We start from the raw sequence: 18,968 nt of genomic DNA on the forward strand, positions 1-18,968 counted from the left end.
ATGGTAGGAGCACCCAGTGGGCGGGGGTGCTGATCATGGTGTGGCAGGGGAGTCGGCAGGAGGCTGAACCAGGGCAGGGCAGGTGGTGCTGGTGGAAGGCAAGGATGGTGTGGGTGTCAGCGTGGGGAGAGGTCCCTGTGGCCCTCATGACTAAGGAGGACTTCACGGAGGACCCTGGACCTAGAGCTATGAGCGCGCGATTTTGATTGTGGGACCCTGAAAATGGTGCCCAATGTCCTTTCAACTCCAAATTTCCATCTCATAACCTACTCCCCCCCTACACACACGCACCTTTTACCCTTCTAGTCCCTTCCCACCTCCTGCTTCAAAACAGCCCTTCACTTTCCAAGTCTGATATGAGTTCAAGGTTCATGTCAGGGTTGTCTGCAAGTTTAAAACTCTGCTGTTGCTTCCCAGTCCCCACCAAAAAGCAAGCAGTTCATTAAGCCTGGGCCCAGACTGGGTGGCAGATGACCGAATGCTGCTGGGTCCCCGTCTGGCTGGGGAGCTCAGGCAAGACTGGGCAGCATGCGGAGGAGAGGCCAATGGCAAATCGGTGCTCTGAGGCTCACTCGCCACTGTCTTCACCCCTCACCCGAGGCTCTTCAGAAACACAAAGGATGGTGCTTTGCTCACAGAGAGTCCTGGATGCCTCCCAGCCTCACAGTGGGCTTTCCCCACTCGTGCCTGCGGGGTCCCTGTCGCCCAGCACTGGCACCAGAGCACATTCCGTTCATGCCTTTCTCAGACCCACCAGCTCTCTGCAGGGCTGGGGCCACCAGCCTCATCTCTGAAGTTGCTTCTGTGAGTAGTGCCTATTGCTTACAGCCCAGTGGAAGGACTGGGCAACACACGAGGAATTTAAAATGTATCCTTTGTCTTTCTAGCTTAACTCAGGTGATCCGAAAGTTTGCCAAGCAGCTGGATGAGTGGCTAAAAGTGGCTCTCCACGACCTCCCAGAAAACCTGCGAAACATCAAATTTGAATGTAAGTACTGAGCATGGGAGCTGAGGTGAAGGGGGAAATCATTTTCATTCCAGACACATTCATAGGTTGTTAATAAAGTCATTATAACAGTAGCAGCTACCATTTACTGTGTGTTACTACAAAGCACCAAGTATGCTTAGCGCTTTCCATACATTAACTTATTTAATCCTTACAAAATGTTTATTGCAGGTGGCACACCTATTTTCATAGAAAAGGGGACAGGCCCACAGAGGTAGTGAGGAGCAGAGGCAGGATTGCTCCCAGCTCTGTCAGTTACACCAGAGTTTCTGCTCATCACCTTCATGTCCTATCTCGCCTAGTCCTCATGCCACTTCTATGGCGTAGGACACAGTGTTCCTGTTCTACAGATGAGGCTTCAAGAGGCAGAGAAATGTGCCCACAGCCACACAGCTGCCAGGAGTGCAACTCCAGTCTGTCCGACCCCCAGACCCAGAGATTTCCCCTGAGCTCCTGCCCACAAAATGAAAATGGTGATATCAGGAGACAGAAAATAGCTCAGGAACTCACATATTTAATTTTCTGCCTAATGAGAAAGCCAATTTAATATTTCTCAAAGGGGGTTGGGACTGCGAATCTTCTCTTTGCTGAGTGTCACCCCGCATTGCCCAGCATTGGTTTTGCCTGAGGAAACTAGTCCGATTTCTGTCTTGATGTGTCTGCACTTGTAGAAGACTCACGTGCAGTTAAACAAAGATGAAATGATTTTCAGCAAATAAAAGTTTTAAGATATATGTTTCTTAAAGCCCCATTTGAACATAGCTTGCCATTCTTGCCCCAAATCGGAGCCCCCAGGAAAATGAAGGGGATCAAATTACCCTCGCTCCCCGGGCGCAGGGAGCCCTTTCAGCTGCTCCGCGGCCCCTGCCGCGCCCACCGCCTATTGATAAAGCCCGCTTTATTTCACGGCTCTCAGTTCTTTTCTTTTCCCGGGCACTAAATTCCACATCACAAAGTTAAAGAAAAAGTAATTAAGGGCAAGGATTAACGATTGATCAGCCTGGAAAATTAGAAGTTCATCTGCCCCCCATTCCTCCACCCCACGCCCTATTTTTCAAGCCAAGCTGGCTCTGAGTACAAATTACAATAATCCCAGTTCCACTTTTGATTGTTTCTTGACCAGTTCAAAAATTAATGAGAGAATGCCTGCGACGGTTTTAATTATGCTGACAAAACAAACCTGTTGAAAGTTGGCCGTGAGGAGCTTTCTTAGACCTTCCACCTGTGGGTTCCTGGAGACACCCACTCTTCCCTGGGAGCCTTGGGGTGCACCTCAAAAGCCGGCAAGGAGTGGAAACACCCACCATTCCAAATAACTAAGAATGAAGACCCTGGGCAGGCACGTGGCTTGTCTGTTTCTAAATCCACGGAAACAAGATCACCCCACTGCAGATCATCAGTTACTGCATCAGTGTGGGAAACAGAACCATCAAACACGCAGCAGGTTCCGGAGCGCCTTTGATGAACCTGACGGAGTATGAACGCAAAGCCACGTTCAAGGTGCAGCCGGGCTCCAACCTGGGAGCAACCCCTAGCAGCGCACCGCCGAGGCTCAGTCGGGTTCCTATTGGATGGACCACTTTTTAAAGGGCCTTGTTCAAAGCTTCCACTGGATTCCTGCAATTATTTATGGGGAGAAGTGATTGAGCTTGCAATTAGCTAAATGAAAGACAAGTAAATAATCGCTTTTACTCACGGTTGATTGACATCACAGTTTCTCACACCTGCTAGTGTGACTTTGAAACGTATGCCCCAAATATCATCAATTTAGGAAACAGTTGTCCAAATGGGAAAACAAAGAATCCAGAGCCGGGTTGTGCCATGGGCACCTATAATGGGGTTGGGCAATGAGACAAATTCAGGTAAATAAGAAAGTTACTTTTTGAAATCTGCTCCTGGGAAATCCTGAGTAGGACCATAAAGCCAGCAAATATTTCAAACCGCCTCTTTTCTTCTTTCAGTGTCAAGACGGTTTTCCCAAATTCTGAGACGGCAGACATCACTGAATCACCTTTGCCAGGTATGTGTCCTGAGCTTTGTGCTCTAACTATCTCCAAGTCACTACAAATGAGGGCAGATGCACAGGACACCTCCCCACAGGATGTCGGGTGTGGCTGGGTTATGTTATCTCTCACTGTTATCTTTAATTTCTACATACAAGGAATAAAAATGTTAGCCAATCACTAAGTAGCTTCAACTAACACACAAAACTATTTCTGACATCAGTCGCCTCTTAACCTGTTCTAGGTTCTCAAGTTTGTATTTTCCTTCTGTAAATTGGGTTTTCTCCGCCACTGTTGACTTGTTGGGCTGGATAATTCTTTGCCGTGAGGAGTTGTTTTGTGCATTGTAGGTGTTTAGTAGCATCCCTGGCCTCTACCCACCTGATGCCAGTAGCATCCCCAACCCCTCAAGCCCCACCTGGATTGTGACAATCAGGAATGTCCCCAGACACTGCCAGTGTAGCCTGGGGCACAGTATGCCTGGTTGTGACCCACTGAATCAATGATTCAAACAGATATGGAGGATGACTTGTTTGTAGTTTTTGTGTCATCCAAAGAAGTTCAAAGCCACGAAGCATATTAAATATTTAGCCAATTTTATTTCAGCCTGCCTGTTAACATTCATTAAAATATTAATGATCTAAAAGCAGGAGGAGCAAGCTGGTGGCTACAGGTCAAATCTGGCCCTCAGATGTGTGGGGTTATTTTTGTTTGATTTGCATATGTTCAAAAAAATTTTTTACTCAGTCACTAATAATTGAAACTTGCAGATGACAGCTGAACACCCAAGCTTTCTGTAGAGCTGACATCCCCAGAGCTGCACATCCCAGGACAGTGATCAGCTGGCCAGGCTGAGCTTCTCTCCAGTGGCAGGGTCCTCATCTCCCCCGCATTCTGTTACACTTCACTCATGTGTCACCTGCCTGCCTGCTTAATGTGTTTGGGTTTGCAACCCCTCCTTTCTAATCTTGGTTCTGGGTTGGTGCCAGCTATTGAAGGTCAAGGTGGGTGGGAGGGAGGGGCTTGTAGTTAGAGTGGCCTGAGGCAGGCTTCAGGCTAGGAACCAGAATGAATGTATAAGCCGACACCCACACACCTCACTGTTCATGCTCTTCCCCTGGTGTAAACAGCACAGGGAGTGATTTAGAGACCCAGGGAAACCCTTCGAAGCTCCTGCAGGCAGGTGCGGAGGCCACACCTGCCACTGTTCTGGGACGTGGCAGAGCCTGACAGATTAATGGGATTCAGTGAAGAAAACTAATACTGGCAAATTAAAGACACACTGCCCTATTTCCAAGGGTGCACACCTTGGGTCACATCAGGGAACTAGACTTGGTCTTGGTGCGTACCTCAGGGCTCAGAAAGTTTAGGAAAGCCTTTGGCCCTTAACGCACAGGAAGGTAAAAGCACCCACACTCATTCATGCCTATGGGTGAACATGTGCCCGAGTGCGTATGCACACACATACACAGATTTATTTATATGAAAAATATACGCTGTAGAATTCCTGGGGTCAAAGCTATCCTAGCCCCAGGGTCAGCAGGACCATTCCTGGGTCTGGGGCTGTCACTTCTCAGGCTGTAGAGACAGAGAGCTACTGAGCACAGAGCTCCCGTCCCACAGGCTTGCATGGGAAAGCGGGCAGGTCTCGGCCTCATCCCATTGTTCCGCGGGGTCAAGACCCAAGGGTCTGTGAACAGCAGGGTTGGGTCTGGCCCGGTGGAGTCTGGCCAAGGCCACCTTGAGGTCATTTTTGTTGTTGTTAATCCTCAACCTGAGGATATTTTTTTCCATTGATTTTTTTAGACAGAATGGAAGGGAAGAGACAGAGAGAGAGAAACATAGATGTGAGAGACACATGGACTGGTTGCCTCCCGCATGCGCCCCTACTGGGGCTGGGGAGTGATCCCGCAACCGAGGTATGTGCCCCTGACCAGAATCGAACCCTCAGCCCTTCAGTCTGCAGGCCGACACACTAACCACTGAGCCAAACTGGCTGGGTCATGAGGCCGTTTTTTAGCGAGAAAGGGAAGTCAGTGTGAGAAAGCCACAAGAGAAAACAGTGTCCGGATCTTCTGAGTTATGGGCTCACCTACTTATTTGCTAAAATTGAGTTTTCCTGAATTTCAAAGTAGTTTGCAAAACGCCATTGGTAGGTTCATTTAAAAGGCTTAAAGGAAATAAGGTTCAAGGGTTCTCACCCACCAACCCTGAGCTAATGAGCTGACTGGATTGGATCGCAGGCCTCGCGAACAGTGATCCACAGCGCGGACATCACCTTCCAGATGCTGGAGGACTGGAGGAACGTGGACCTCAACAGCATCACCAAGCAAACCCTGTACACCATGGAGGACTCCCACGAGGAGCACCGGAAGCTCATCATCCAGCGTAAGACGAGACACTATGCCTTGTGTCTTTTTTATTTTTATTTTTTTAAAAGAGAAAGTATCCTTGATATTTGTGGCATTCCCACCCTGCCCTTCCCCCTAGGATCCCCTCCCTCTCATAGTGTTCCTGTTAAATGGGCCGGCCCAGATGGGAGGGCTAATGGGCGTAGGACACGTGTCGGTATTGCTGGGGAACACGGGTCCTGGTGCAGCTGGGCAGCACAGTGTCAGCAGCAGGCCTCCCATGTGGCCCTCAGTGCCAGACATAGCCCCACAGGTGGCATGAAAAGTGAGAACAAAGCTCTCTGCCTCTCTCAGTGTATGTCAGCCCGACCCAGCCAGATGAGTCAGCCTTCGTACTGGCAGGTGGACCTTTTGATCACCTTAAATGTTTGAGAAGGGGATGGATGGGGCTTTGCTTCTGCGAACATATGTTCACGTCCATGTGGGTGAAGACTGAGGAAATATTGCTCCAGATACTATCCTGATGCGGTCAGGTGGTTCTCAGTAGTAGTGGACATGGGAGGGGCAGAGAACACCACCATCACTACCTCATCCTTGCTGTTCCCCAAACGCCCATCACAGCCTGGGCTCTGGGCACCCACAGCCTGGGAGCCTAGACCAGGGTCCTTGCTATGACCTCACTTTGCTCTGCCTTCCTTTCTCCTGCCTCTGCGGAAAAGGGAGCGTGAGAGAGAGAGAAGGGTGTCCACACTCCTCGCAGCTCTCAGAAAGGTTGGTGCTGAGTGTGTCCAGGTGGTGGGGATATAGCAGCTGCTACACCCTCACCTTCTGAATGGGGTGAGGCCCAGGATCCTGATACTGACATCGTTTGAGATGCTGCAGAGTGGCTGTCCCCTGAGACAAGGGGCCTGTTCTCCCAAGAGCCCCTGGCCCCTCGGGTTCCCAGTATGTTCCTTCTACACTGATGTCAAGGGAAACTTTTTTTATCCTGTCTAAGCGTGTGGTGTTGATAACCAAATAAAGTTCCCCAGATAGTCCTACTTAGAGACTGTTCCCCCATTCTGAATGCTTTTCAAAAGCAGATGGAGCAGGTGAAACGTTGGACCATGTGGACCTTCCCTGGGCTTCTTTCCTCGTCAGCCCCAGAGCTCCTCTCAGGCTCTTCTCTCTCCCCTGTGCAGCCCCTGCCTGCTTTCCCCATTAAGAACTTTAGAGATAAAGAAATAATTCAGCTTATGCCAGGTCCCGGGTCAGACCCACCATGTGCACGATCTCACTTGCTCTCCACATCAGCCCCATGCAGATGTTCTCTTATCACCCCCACTTCACAGATGAGAAAACTAGCCCCAGGGAGTTAGAGAACCTCAGCCAAGGGATACTAGACTTGGACCTTGAACCCAAGTCTAGTCTCAGGTTCCCCACCAGGAACTAGCACTGTCACTTGGCAGAGGAGCTGAGGAGACAGAGGAACGAGACGTGGGCACGTCTCAGAGGTTCCTGGATCTTTCGAAGTTCTTCAGTCGCACTTCCTCTTCTTCTTTTCCCTGCTCCCCTCTAGAGGTCCATGGAAAGCATGGCTCTGGGCATCTAACAGTGCCAGCAGTACCTCTGATGGCTGGGTCCCCAGGGCCGCCTCCGGGGCCAGGCTTGGAGGAGGTGCCGGTCATGTCTGTGCAGGACTCAGCAGATGAGTGGGGACCAAGAGCATCCGACTTCGTCATCCTGCTAACCATCCTTAGAGGCATTATACTCAGCTCTCCTCCCCTCAACACCTTTTGTGGGGAAGGAATGTGACCCAGACTCATAGGGGAAACAGTCAGCATCACTTATATTAGGGACCCGCAAGGCTCTGAGCCTTTGCCGCAGTCCCACAGAGGTCCTGGTGGTCTCTCCAGGAAAGAACCGTGTGGGGCTTTCTCTTCAGGCTCCCTTAGACCTGGGGTAGGACGATGCCCTTGAAGGGTGTGATTGCATTCTTCTAGAGGACAGGGTAATGCCTTTCCGTAAAAGCCAGTGGGTGCTTGCCAAATGCCTGTCCTGGGCCAGGCACTGTGTTAGTTGCTGGGCAAAGCACAGCGAATGCGATGGGCAGTGCCCTTCCATGCAGGGCTTAGAGCGAATAGCACATTAGAAGTTGAACAAGAAATTGACGTGTTGTGTCTTACCAAAGAGGACACGCTATGCGATGCAGTGCCAGGACAGGGGGATGGAGGGAGGGCGCCATGTCTGCAGGCACATGGCCTGGCACAGGGGCATCACCCCTGCACCCCCAGACAGCTGGGAAGTAGGCCCCTGAACACAGTGAGCTGGATCCAAGGTCAGCTTGAGCAGGGTTAGGGGCAGCTGTGTGTTGCGCTCCCCTTTCCTTGCAGGCAGGTGATGACAAGTCTGTGGGTTCTTGCTTCAGGGGTCACCGTCACCCCGGGATGTCAGTCATGCCAGGGAATGAGAGCCTGCTTGCTTAAATTAAAAAGCACTGGGATTTGCGGATGCTGGTGCAAATGAATAAGGGGTGCTGTGGTAAGAGCGCGGGGTTGGGATGCCCAACAGACTTGGATTCGAACCCTGGCTCTCACACACTGACTTGGCTTCTGAATCTGTATAAAGGGGCTAATGCAGAGGGATTAAATGGGAGAGTATGTGCCCTGTGCCTGGTGCACAGTGTAATATAATTATATGAAGTGGTTAGAAGGCAAGTACTCGAGTCAGACCATGCTTTAAACTTGCCTCTGCCATTCTCTAGCTATGCAACCTTTGGAATGTTACTCATAACATGGAGCCTTGGTTTCCTCGCTTGTAAAAGCGGGGTAATAATAGTACCTACCTCCTTAGGTTGCTCATCCGTTCATTCAACAAACACTTGAACACAAAAGGCACTTGAGTAGCTACTATGTACCATGCACTGTCCTAGGCTCTAGTCTCACTACATTCACATTCTAGGGATGGTCTGAGGTTGAATGAGTGTGTCCACGTACGTCGTTTAGAGGGTGCCTGGCGCATGGCAAGCACTGGGTAACTGTTAGCAGTTAGCATTTTCGCCGCCGCCACCACTGACTGAAGCACAGTCGCTCAGACACACAGACAGTGGTACAAAGTGAAAGAACACAGCCCACGAGAAGCTCAGAGACTGGGCCCAATCCCCTTTCCGTCCCTAACGTGCCCTCTGACTTCGAGTGGACCATTTCACGTCCTTAAGACATAGCTTCCGGGTCTGTAAAATGAGGCGGATCAACTAAGTGACCTTTCCCAGCCCCTTCTCACTCTGCAGCGCTAGGCCCTTCTGGTGGCGCAGGAAGCCCACCCCTGTAGCAGCCATCAACTAAGTAAAATAGGACAAATTGGCCATTCCAGTGAAACGGGAAAATAAAAACTGCTCAGGCAAATGAAAGCTGCAGACGTGTGGCTCTTGAATTGTGGGTAGACTTATTGAGTTCCACATACCAAAAAAAAAGTAATGCAAAGAGGAGTTTCAAACTGGAGAGCACCACAGAGGTGCTTCTGTTTCCCGTTGCGCTCCACCGATTACAAGGTACTTGCTGATTCGGTTACCTGGCCTGCAGCTGAAGACGGGTGCGAAGGTGGTACAGTTACCTGCCTCTCACCGGTGCAGAAGCTGAGGGCACAGGCTGCTTCCTTTGTCCCACGCGTATTCATTAAGCACCTACTTAAGTAGTGCCCAGTGCTCCTTAAGCTGAGCGCTCAGAGCTGGGTGGGCTGCTGCCCGATATGGTTGTGGTTTAGCAACATTTGAGTGATCAAATGTGCCCTCTCCGGGGGCAGAGAGCAGAAGAGCAGGAGTGCCCTGTCCATTCACGCGAGCCTGCACCACTGGGTAACAGCTGCATCTCAGGCCAGGCCCCAGCTACTGAAGACAGCGGACAGGAAGAGGCGGGAGACGCGCACATCCACATGCACACACTACAGCACGGGCTTACGGGCGCCATAGTGAAGGCGGGGTACAGGAGATGCAGGGCTGGGAACATACAGAGGGGGACGATCGGCTCTGCTGGTAAGAGGCACGAGGAGGGTGGAAAGAATTTCAAGAAGGGTAGTTTCAGCTGGGCCACGAAGAGCCAAACAGTCCAAGTGGCGGGAAGTGCCTGGAGAAGCAGGACCTGGGGGAACGGCAAGGACTGTGGGGTGGCAGGGTTTAAAGCACGCAGAGGCATGGGAGGTGAGCCCGGAAAGGTGAGATGGGGCATATTTTTCTAACGCCTTGAATGCCCTGCTAAGACTGGGGGGTTTTAGTTTTTTCCATTTTATGCCCTTGTTCTTTTTAACATGTATCTTTGTTTAGACACAGTGGGTGACGTGTGGGGCTCTCCTTTGTTTGACAGTGTATCAGGAGTTTGACCACCTGCTGGAGGAGCAGTCTCCCATTGAGTCCTACATCGAGTGGCTGGACACCATGGTGGACCGCTGTGTCGTGAAGGTTGGTAAGCGGGAGCCAGGGGTGCAACCCTGGGCCCTGTAGCCCCTCACTCACCTTTGTGACTGGTGGGTAGCTCAGAGCCCCTCAGGGAGCCACCTGAAGGTTCCCCTGCAGCCACGAGCCTCAGGGTGGTGAGGTGGGGCGGGGCCCCCTTCAGAGGGGTTGGCTGCTGGTCTCCTCCCCTGATTCAGCCATGTCAGCATCTCTTTTACCTGTTACGTACATTGGGCCTTGACAAAATATTTCATTTTTTCAAGTGTATTTTTGCTAATAAAAACAAAACGTTGAAAACCACTGCTCCATACTTTGAATTTGGAGACCTTACATAGGCCTTCCCAGCAATTTCCAAAGAGAGTGATAAATGAAGGGTCAAGTCCACCACTGTTACAGTCATTCCCTTTCTTGTAGGTGGCTGCCAAGAGACAAGGGTCGCTGAGGAAAGTGGCCCAACAGTTCCTCCTGATGTGGTCCTGTTTTGGCACCAGGGTGATCCGGGACATGACCTTGCACAGTGCCCCCAGCTTTGGTAAGGCCACCCCGGCCCGCCCCCAGGGCTCTGTGTGTCAAGGTCGCCTCTCAGGGTCAGCCACAGTCTTACTGGTTGTCTCTGAGGCCACAAGGACATTGCCCTGAAGTGTATCTGTTCTGGGGGGACCATATTCTTAGAACTTTCAGGCAGAAAGATGACATTGTGAGTATACAAACCTGAAAATGAGAGGTTCGCACACAGGCAGTATTTGAGTTTAGAGAGGAATGAATAGCAGTGGCTGTTCTCCGTTTACAGATGTTCCCAGAGAATGCTGCTTCCATGGGACAGTTTTGCAGGATTCCAAAGTGTACAAGTCCCAAGACTGGGCCCATGAAGAAGCCTCTGAGTTTGAACATTTGCAGCTGGCTTGACAGTCCCGGGATGGGTAGACCGTCTGAAGTTTTCTTTAAAAACGTGCCCGTCTGATGCCTAGAAGTGGATTCCCATTTATTTTCCTCGTCTTTACTGACCCTCCCTTCCAGGGACATCCCTCCCCTCAGCCTTCAGCTACCGTTCTCCATGGCACGGGGACCTGAAATCCGCCCAGGGGTGCTTGTTACAGTCTCTGCGGGCAGGAACCTAACCACCGACTTGGGGTGGACGTTGTGCTCCTTTGTGGGACGCAGAGTGGAGTATGCATTGAGTCCAGGTCGTCATTAGCGAAGTGAGGTGGGACTCTGAGGCATTGTCCAGACACTGGAAACCTCAAAATGCTTTGGCCTCAGTCTTCTAGGCATTTCGGTGAAAGGCTGTTGGTAAATGTCCTGGGTAATTGCTTCAGCTCCCATTTTACTTTGCAAGTGGAGATGTGGTTTCGGTTCTCATTATCTCCAATTAAGCCAATCAGCTCTGCGGTTTGCTCAGGGTTTAATTTGACACTTTTCCATCCAGCTTTCTATGGTCTTGTCACCATTTTCCAGTTGTGCTATACAACCAAGTGAATATGTGGTGAAACAAAGAAGGCGCTATTTTTTCTAAACAGCTCCGTCCATGAAAGGCTGTGTTTACCCAGTCAGAGAGGCGTTTTGTGGTGGGTTTCTTTAATCTCAGCCTTGGGAAGGTCTCTGAATCTGCCTGCACCGTAGCTGCAGATGGAAATTCTCTGAGCTGTGGTGACTGCTACCTGGCAGTGCCACCAGGCCTGGCGTCTTGATGGCTTCCAGCTCAGCATCGTCAGTGTTAGGACCTGCTACCTCTGGCTCTGGGAAATCGTTCACGCAGAACTGCTTTCAGTTAAGCGGGTGGTTGAAAAATATTTGAGATTTTTTTCATTGTTTCAAAATCAAGGAATCAACAATATCACACACAAATCCACATCCACAAAGCAAGCCTCCTTTTCTTGCCGTATCTTCATTCTTCCATTTGTGTATGTTTTCAAGTACCCTCTTTAGGTGGGAAGTGATTTACTTTACAATATTTTTTGAAATTCATTTGTTTTTACTAAGTTAACAGTTAATCTGATAAAGGTAGTTTGGACAGTAGAACAAGTAGGGTTTTATGAATAGGTTGAATTTATTACTAAGAAATATTGTTCTTTAAAAGGTGTTTATTTCTTTTTGAACCACACACAGTTTTAGGATATACTGGAAACCCAGACAAATGGCAAAAATGATCATAAATCTTTTAGAAAATGAAAGAAAGAGATTATACCCCAGTATCACTTCTGCAGTATTTTTCGACCCTATATGGGTTGAAATACCTGTTTCCAAGGCCATTTTGCAAATGATCTGAAATGTCCCCACTCATCTGACTCATTGTCGAGTTTTGCAGCTTGGGGTGACAGGCAAGTTGAAAGAATCTACGGCAGACAAAAGCCCAGCTCCCCCTTTCTGCCTGTATGTGTCAAAGACACAGTTGGTGGCTGTGTTTGGGTCATGTGTTCCCTGTATAAAAACAGCTAATTAGGAAAAAGAGCCCTCTGTTCCCTGGCCCCTCCCCCAGCCCAAGGGGCCAGCTCCGTGTATCTTATAACTCCCTCACGGTCCTTGTCTCGGTGAATGGTGTGGGGTTTGGGTGTCAGCGTAGCAGGCTGACCGTCACAATGATCGTGTGGAATATGACAATGATCCGTGGGGGACTCTATCACCTCTTCCCAGAACAGCCCCTTTCAAAGGTAGTTGACTCCTTTCTTCTCCTTAATTCCTTTTCACTCTTTTCTCCCTAATTCCTTTTCACTGAAAGAGCCTATGCTGTGAACTAAAGTAGCCAGACTTTCTTTGCTGCAAGCAGCGGTTTCTAGAAAATTAGTCCACGAAGGTAGACTAGCAGGCAATGAACTTTGAGTCCTAGTAGAGAGGAGGAAATTAGAGCTTTTACTTAAAAAACAAACCATATTTTCAGGTGCCTGCTCTGGTCTCAGCTCTTGGGATGCCTGGGTCCCAGTCAGCTCAGGTGCCTTCGCTCTTTCCCTCTGGCTTTCCACCAGCTGCCTGGATCTCACAGGAACTCCTGGAAGGCAACAAGAGTTCCTCGAAGTACTCTGCCCAAAACTATTAGAAAGAAGCCCTGGGTTCGATGGCTCAGGGAGCAGCCCTGCGTATGATTCCCCAGGGTTTCCCTTTTTTACACACTTGTTTTCAGGTCTAGCTTCAAAGTCCACTCGCTCGGGCGGAGCCGGGGAGGCCACGTGGGAGTGGTTCTGTCTGGGAGCAGCTGCCAGACCAAGCGGCATGACCATGACCGAGCCCTCCAGGCTGCTTCTCTGTGCTTAGGTGTCCTGGCCTGGCTCTCTTCCCCAGAGCCTGCTAATTACAGGATCTTGATGTTAGAGGGGTCACTCAGGCCTCCCCAAGCACTAGGAGGCAGGAATCACTTTCCCTGTATGCAGGGGAGGAAGCAGGGACCCAGAGAGGAGAGGGGACTTGCCCGTGGACGCCCAGGAAGTTGAGTGGAGCTCCCCCTGGCATCTCTGCTGTGCTAGACCTCGTGTCCTCTCTGCTAAGCCACACTGCCACCACCTCTTCTAACTTTCTCCAGTGACATACTAATAATAAAAACAAAATAACGTTAACTGAGAGCCTAGTATACATGGCACGTACTATTAGGCACTTTCTGGTTTAATCCTTATGACCACCTGGGAGGTTCCCTCTGCCTGCCATCAATGGGACAGATGAGGGACCTGAGGAGAGCATGAAGCCAAGTCAGGACAATGACAATCATAACAAATCTAGGAAGCACATGCTACCACTTAATGCTCACATTAACTCTGCAAGCCAATAATGACAGGCGCCTTTTACAGAGAGAGAGGGAGGGAGCTTGAATTTTTTGCCCAAGATTAATATGGCAAGTGGTGGGGCTCTGCTGCACAATGTAATCTGCCTGACCGCAAAACCCAGGCTTTTTCAGTGACCACAATTAAGACAAGTACCCTGGGCTTGGATGCATGGACAAAAAGGCTAGACAACTTCAGTTAATCTTCATGATGATCTTTTTAAAAGATCCATATGGATGGATTTTTAAAATTTTTGAATTTATGAGGAAAAAGGAACAATAATTAGACTATCATGAGTCATAAGAGGTACCAGAAGACAATGGAATAATATCTTTTAAGTGTTGAGAACAAGGAACTGTCAACCAGTATTCAAGAGTGAAGGTGAAATAGAGACGTATTCAGTTATACAAAGACTAAGAGACTTTGGCACCCATAGAACGTCAGTTAAAACAAAACAAAACTATGAAAGGATGCATTTCAGTGAGAAGAAATGTAAAGCCACAGTGAAGGTCTGCAATACAAGAAACAACAATGTTCTAGTTATTTTTGCTGTGTGACAAATTACCCCAAAGCTAAGTGGCTTAAAGTAATCATTTAATTATTCTTATGGGTTCTGTGAGTCAGGAATCTGGACAGGGTACAGCAGGGATGGCTCTTCTCTGCTGTGTGATGTCTGGGACTTTGGATGGGAAGACTCAAAACTGGTAGTGAGTTGACAGCTAGCGGTATCTTCCCTCACGTGTGTGGTGCCTGGGCTGGGATGACTTGGCGACTAGGGCTGCAGAGCAAGATGCCTGCAGGTGGCCCTTCCACATGGCTTAGTTTCCTTGCAGCGTGGTGGCCTACGAACAGTTCAGCTTCTCACCTGGTGAGCTCAGGGCCCCACATGTGAGTGTTCTAAGGAGGAAGCTGCATTGCCTTTTATGACCCAATCTCAGAAGTTAAGCAGTGTCACTTTCTCCGCATGTGATTGGTTAAAACATTTGAAAACTAATTTTTGTGTGTTTAAAAAGAGTAAAACCAAATTCTAGGAAACAATAGAATATGGGTTGGTGGGAAGAGAAGCTTCAAAGAATAGTCAAAGCATGCCAAGGTCTTGGGATGCTAAATACAGCTAGGTGGTGAGTACACCAGTGTTCACTTTTTAAAATAGGTTTTTACTGATTTTTAGAGAGAGGAAGGAAGGAGAGAGAGAGAAAAACATCAATCTGTTGCCTCCCACATGTACCCTAACCGAGGATTGAGCCCACAGTCTGGGCCACCTTTCAGTGCATGGGCCGATGCTCAACCAACTTGAGCCACACCGGCCAGCGCCCAATAATCTTAATGATTGATTTCTGCTTACTAAGGACACTGTAGCTTTTGTGGAGTCAGGGACTATGCAGCTTTAAGTTTTCATTCTACTCAGAGCACTTAGCGCTATAGTAGGCAGGTAGCAGTAGCTCTGCAAGCTCTTGTTGTTTGAAAGATGATTGAAAATTATCAGGCCAATTGGGTAACCAACCAGAGTCATTAAGGAAGGGAGCGTGAAGCCCCAAAGGGACACTTCCCCTGGAGTGCTGGGCTCGAAGTCCAGCGCTGATGTTTTCAAGCAGTGGGTCCGAGGCAAATTCTTCTCCTCATCAGAGCTTTGTTTCCTTGTCTTATAAAACAGGAGGGTTGTTTCTTTCCATCCTTGTTGACTTAGAGCAACATGTTAGGAAATATTTCTTCATTTTGGAGATTAGTTTCCTCTTAAACATTTGGTGCTATCTTTTGACTTCTTTGACTCCATGAACAAAAGAGAGGGGGGATCTTAAAACATTAGTAGCAAAAGGGACCTTAGAGATAATAACAGTAGTTGGCATTTATTAAGCACCTACATGTGCTTGTCCTCATTATGGTGCTTCTGTGCCATAGGCTTTACTGTCCCTCGCTTAGAGGGCCATGCTGCAGAGTGATTGAATCAGACGGCCATGGGTTCAAGTCCCAGTTCTGCCACTTAATAGCTGTGTGACATTGGACAGTTACTGTACCCCTCTAACACTCTAAGCTTCAGTTCTTCCTTTGCAGGAGAGCATCACTCATCACAGGGAGCTGTGATGGGGGTTACTTGCAACAGTAACCTATAGTGGCTGCCACAGTGAGGGGCTCACTGAACGACTTAATTTGTTTTTCACATTTACAAGGAGTAACTCATCTAAGGTCCCAGTTACTAAGTGGCAGAACTGGATCGTGGTCCACAAGACCCATTTCGGGGAAGTGGCTGGAACGTTTAGTTTTGGAGACTGCATCTCACTGTGACTCAGCAAAATCCAAACCTTGCTGAATTCCAAGTGGGGTTAAAAAACAGACACAGCCCCCTGGGATGGAGGAGGAATGTGCAGGATGGGAGGCTTTGGCCTGGAGCCCTGTGGGCACAAGGGTGGGAGGCTGTGGCAGGCTCCCTAGAGAGGGTAAAGGAGTAGATGCACATGACCTGTGGGCATCCACTGGCCTCAGAGTTGAGCCAGAGATTTTCCTCTGTAGCTTTGCTAGGCCACACTAATCAGTCTACCTGAGATGAAAGGGGTGGGGTAGGGGCTGCAGAAGCCAGGTATCATTAAGGAGAAAATTGATGAATTCCACCAAGGAGGAGTCATCCAAAAGCCCCCAACTGGCCCCATCACCTTTTTTTTGAGACTTGAAAGGGCATATAGTTCACAACTCAAATGGCCGATACAGGGACCAAGTCCTTTGTGCCATCTGGGTCTTCTATGAGGAGATTGGACTAGGTGATCTCTAGGGGCATGGGAACAGATTTCAGAGCCAGACCAAACTGAGGCAAACCCCTGCTTGATTACTGCTGGGCAGACCCATTTCCCACCTATAAGAGGATAAGAGCCGCTGTCTCTCAGTTTGTTGTAAGGATGGGACCTGGGTGAAGTACTTAGCAGAGTCCTTGGCACATAGTATGCAGTCAGTAAGTGGTGAGTGTGGTGGTGGTGATGATGATGACAGCGATGATGACATTGATAATAGTGGTGGTGGTGACGACAGAATCACAAGAGAAATAAAGCCAGAGAGTCTCAGGAGGCCTCTAAACAAGCACACTAGAGGGTGTGGGGGAGGAAAAATTGTCCCCTTTTTCCTCTTAGAGCTTCTGGGTGGCCTAATAATAAAATTGACATGAGACAGATCAACAGGAGAAGAAAATAACAAAATGTAATGATGTGCGTACATACAGGGATCCATAAGAATATGGGACCCAAGGACAGACCGCGCAGTTGAGGCTTATATGCCACCTGGGCTCAGGAGAAAGGGGTTGTGGTTTGGGGCGTCAAGGGCAGGAGGGCAATTCATGTGGAGTTGAATAAGCAGCCATTTGGTGAAGTGTTTGCTGGGCCATCTTACGATGCACACAGGCTTATTTCACTGCGTAACACCCTCTAGGCCCATCCGTGTTGTTGCAAATGGTAGGATTTCATTTTTTATGGCTGAGTAATATTCCACTGTCTGTATGTACCACAACTTTTTATCCACTGGTCTATCGATGTGGAAGCTAAAGAACAAAATAAATGAGTAAACAAAACAGAAACAGACACAAAGATGCGGAGAACAGACTGATGGTTGGCAGAGGGAAGGGGTTGGAGGGATGAGTGGAGGGCTTAAGATGTACAGGTCGGTAGTTACCTAATAGTCACAGGGATGTAAAGTTGAGCAGCACGGGGAAGATAGTCAATAATACTGTAATAATTCTGAATGGTGCCAGGTGGGTGCTTGAATTATCCGGGGGATCACTTTGTAAAGTATGTGATTGTCCAACCACTATGCCATACACCTGAGACTAATATAAAATAATATTGATGTCAACTGTAATAGAAAAAAATTTTTTTTTAAAATTGGGGGGAAAAGGAAAACAAAACACTGGGACACAGAGAGGACTTTGGTCAGATGGGCCTTGCTAGCTCCCCCGTGTCACACACTCGCTCGTACTAAACTGGTCGCCTGTGACACTGCCTCCCTTCCTGGAGCAGGTCCTCTGTCTAAGTTCTTTCAGGTAGTTGAAGTAAGGTCAGAGGTTCTGACTGAGTCTTTTGTTTCTTAAAAATAACCAGCATACAACAGTCCCCCCAAAGAGGATATTTTGGGGTGGCAAATTCTGCTTCCCCTCAGGAAAATTGGAAGAGGAGGCCCTTTGTCAAGGTGGGGGGTTTGGGGCATTTGATGGGACAAAGGATCTATGTGGGGGTGCCCATGGAGTTGGAGACACGGGGCTGGAGCTGAAGGCTGGGCCCATAGCGGCAGCACCACCTACAAGAATAGATGGTTTCAAAATAATATATTATCTATTAATTTTGTCACCTTGCGCAAGTACTTGACTTGCAAAATAGGAAGGAAAATACCTACTTTACAGGGTGGTTGTAGAGATTAAATTAGAGAATATATGACCTTGAGACAGAAACTGGCATTTTGGAAAATCTTTTAAATGGTTGTTGACATCCCTTTTTATGGAATAACTTCCTTTAAATTGAGAATGGAGAGAGCTACTTGAAAATACCAAATCTTTTCAATTTAATGCTTTTCCAAGAACCATGTGCTAGATGGAGGTCTCAGAAATCAGAAACATTTAAGGAAATAACACAGTCTTCCCAAATTTAAAATTTTAACTCTGCTCCTGGAATTGGGTAATTGGCAGATAACAAGGAACTAGAAGGCAGTGTCCCTGCCATGGACATCCTTGAAGTCCAGTTGGGAAACTGAGGTATGCTTGTGGAAGAAATAAGACTGGAAGACACTGTTTCAGTAGATGCTGAACAAAGCGAAGGTGCTCAGATGAGGCGGCGGTCAGTGCGCGTGTGAGAGCTCAGAGCACTTGGTCAGATGGCTCATAAGGGGGAAGACCCCCTCGCCACAGCGTGTAAATTACCCTTACCTATGCTGAGCACTAGGTGAGGTTGAGGGTACAGCAAAGGGGAGCGAGCTGTGACCACGAGGAGGTCATCACTGAGTGGGGAGCAACAGCCTTGGACAGGTCATTCGACCGCAGTGTCACCTGTGCTGTTGACCAGGCGAAGGGGGTGGACGTGAGCTGACACGACTTACCCTTCTGCTTGCGTCTCCTCTCACCAGGGTCTTTTCACCTAATTCACCTGATGTTTGATGACTACGTGCTCTACCTGCTCGAGTCCCTGCACTGTCAGGAGCGGGCCAACGAGCTCATGCGGGCCATGAAGGGAGAAGGAAGCACTGGTGAGCCAGCTCTGCCCTGGGCGTTGCCCTCTTGCTGTGTGATTTGTACCCTTCCTTCTGTGCCCTGTGTTTCTTTAGCTCTGTGTCCCCAAGAATGTAGTTATGGGGAGCAGGTGAAGTGGTGTGAAACCAAGCGCATCCCGCTCTTCTGTGGAGTGGGCATGAGTGGGCATGGAACTGCCTTGCGGGCCTTGATGGTGATGGGAGACCAGCGGAGGGCTTCAG

General features: G+C 48.9%; 1 protein-coding gene across 1 annotated transcript in view; it reads left to right on the top strand.

The window, feature by feature from the left end:
- The window catches only part of RFX4 (regulatory factor X4), a 119,441-nt gene that overhangs the window by 76,656 nt on the left and 23,817 nt on the right, over positions 1 to 18,968 (top strand). Inside the window, exons 9-14 of the mRNA XM_016223239.2 lie at positions 888 to 988; positions 2,968 to 3,026; positions 5,253 to 5,397; positions 9,698 to 9,792; positions 10,201 to 10,318; positions 18,624 to 18,743. Of these exons, the coding sequence (XP_016078725.1) occupies positions 888 to 988; positions 2,968 to 3,026; positions 5,253 to 5,397; positions 9,698 to 9,792; positions 10,201 to 10,318; positions 18,624 to 18,743 (638 nt within the window). The remainder of the gene's footprint in view (positions 1 to 887; positions 989 to 2,967; positions 3,027 to 5,252; positions 5,398 to 9,697; positions 9,793 to 10,200; positions 10,319 to 18,623; positions 18,744 to 18,968) is intronic.

Source organism: Miniopterus natalensis, chromosome 2 (genome assembly GCF_054644295.1).
Source record: "Miniopterus natalensis isolate mMinNat1 chromosome 2, mMinNat1.hap1, whole genome shotgun sequence".
Taxonomy (NCBI): domain Eukaryota; kingdom Metazoa; phylum Chordata; class Mammalia; order Chiroptera; family Miniopteridae; genus Miniopterus; species Miniopterus natalensis.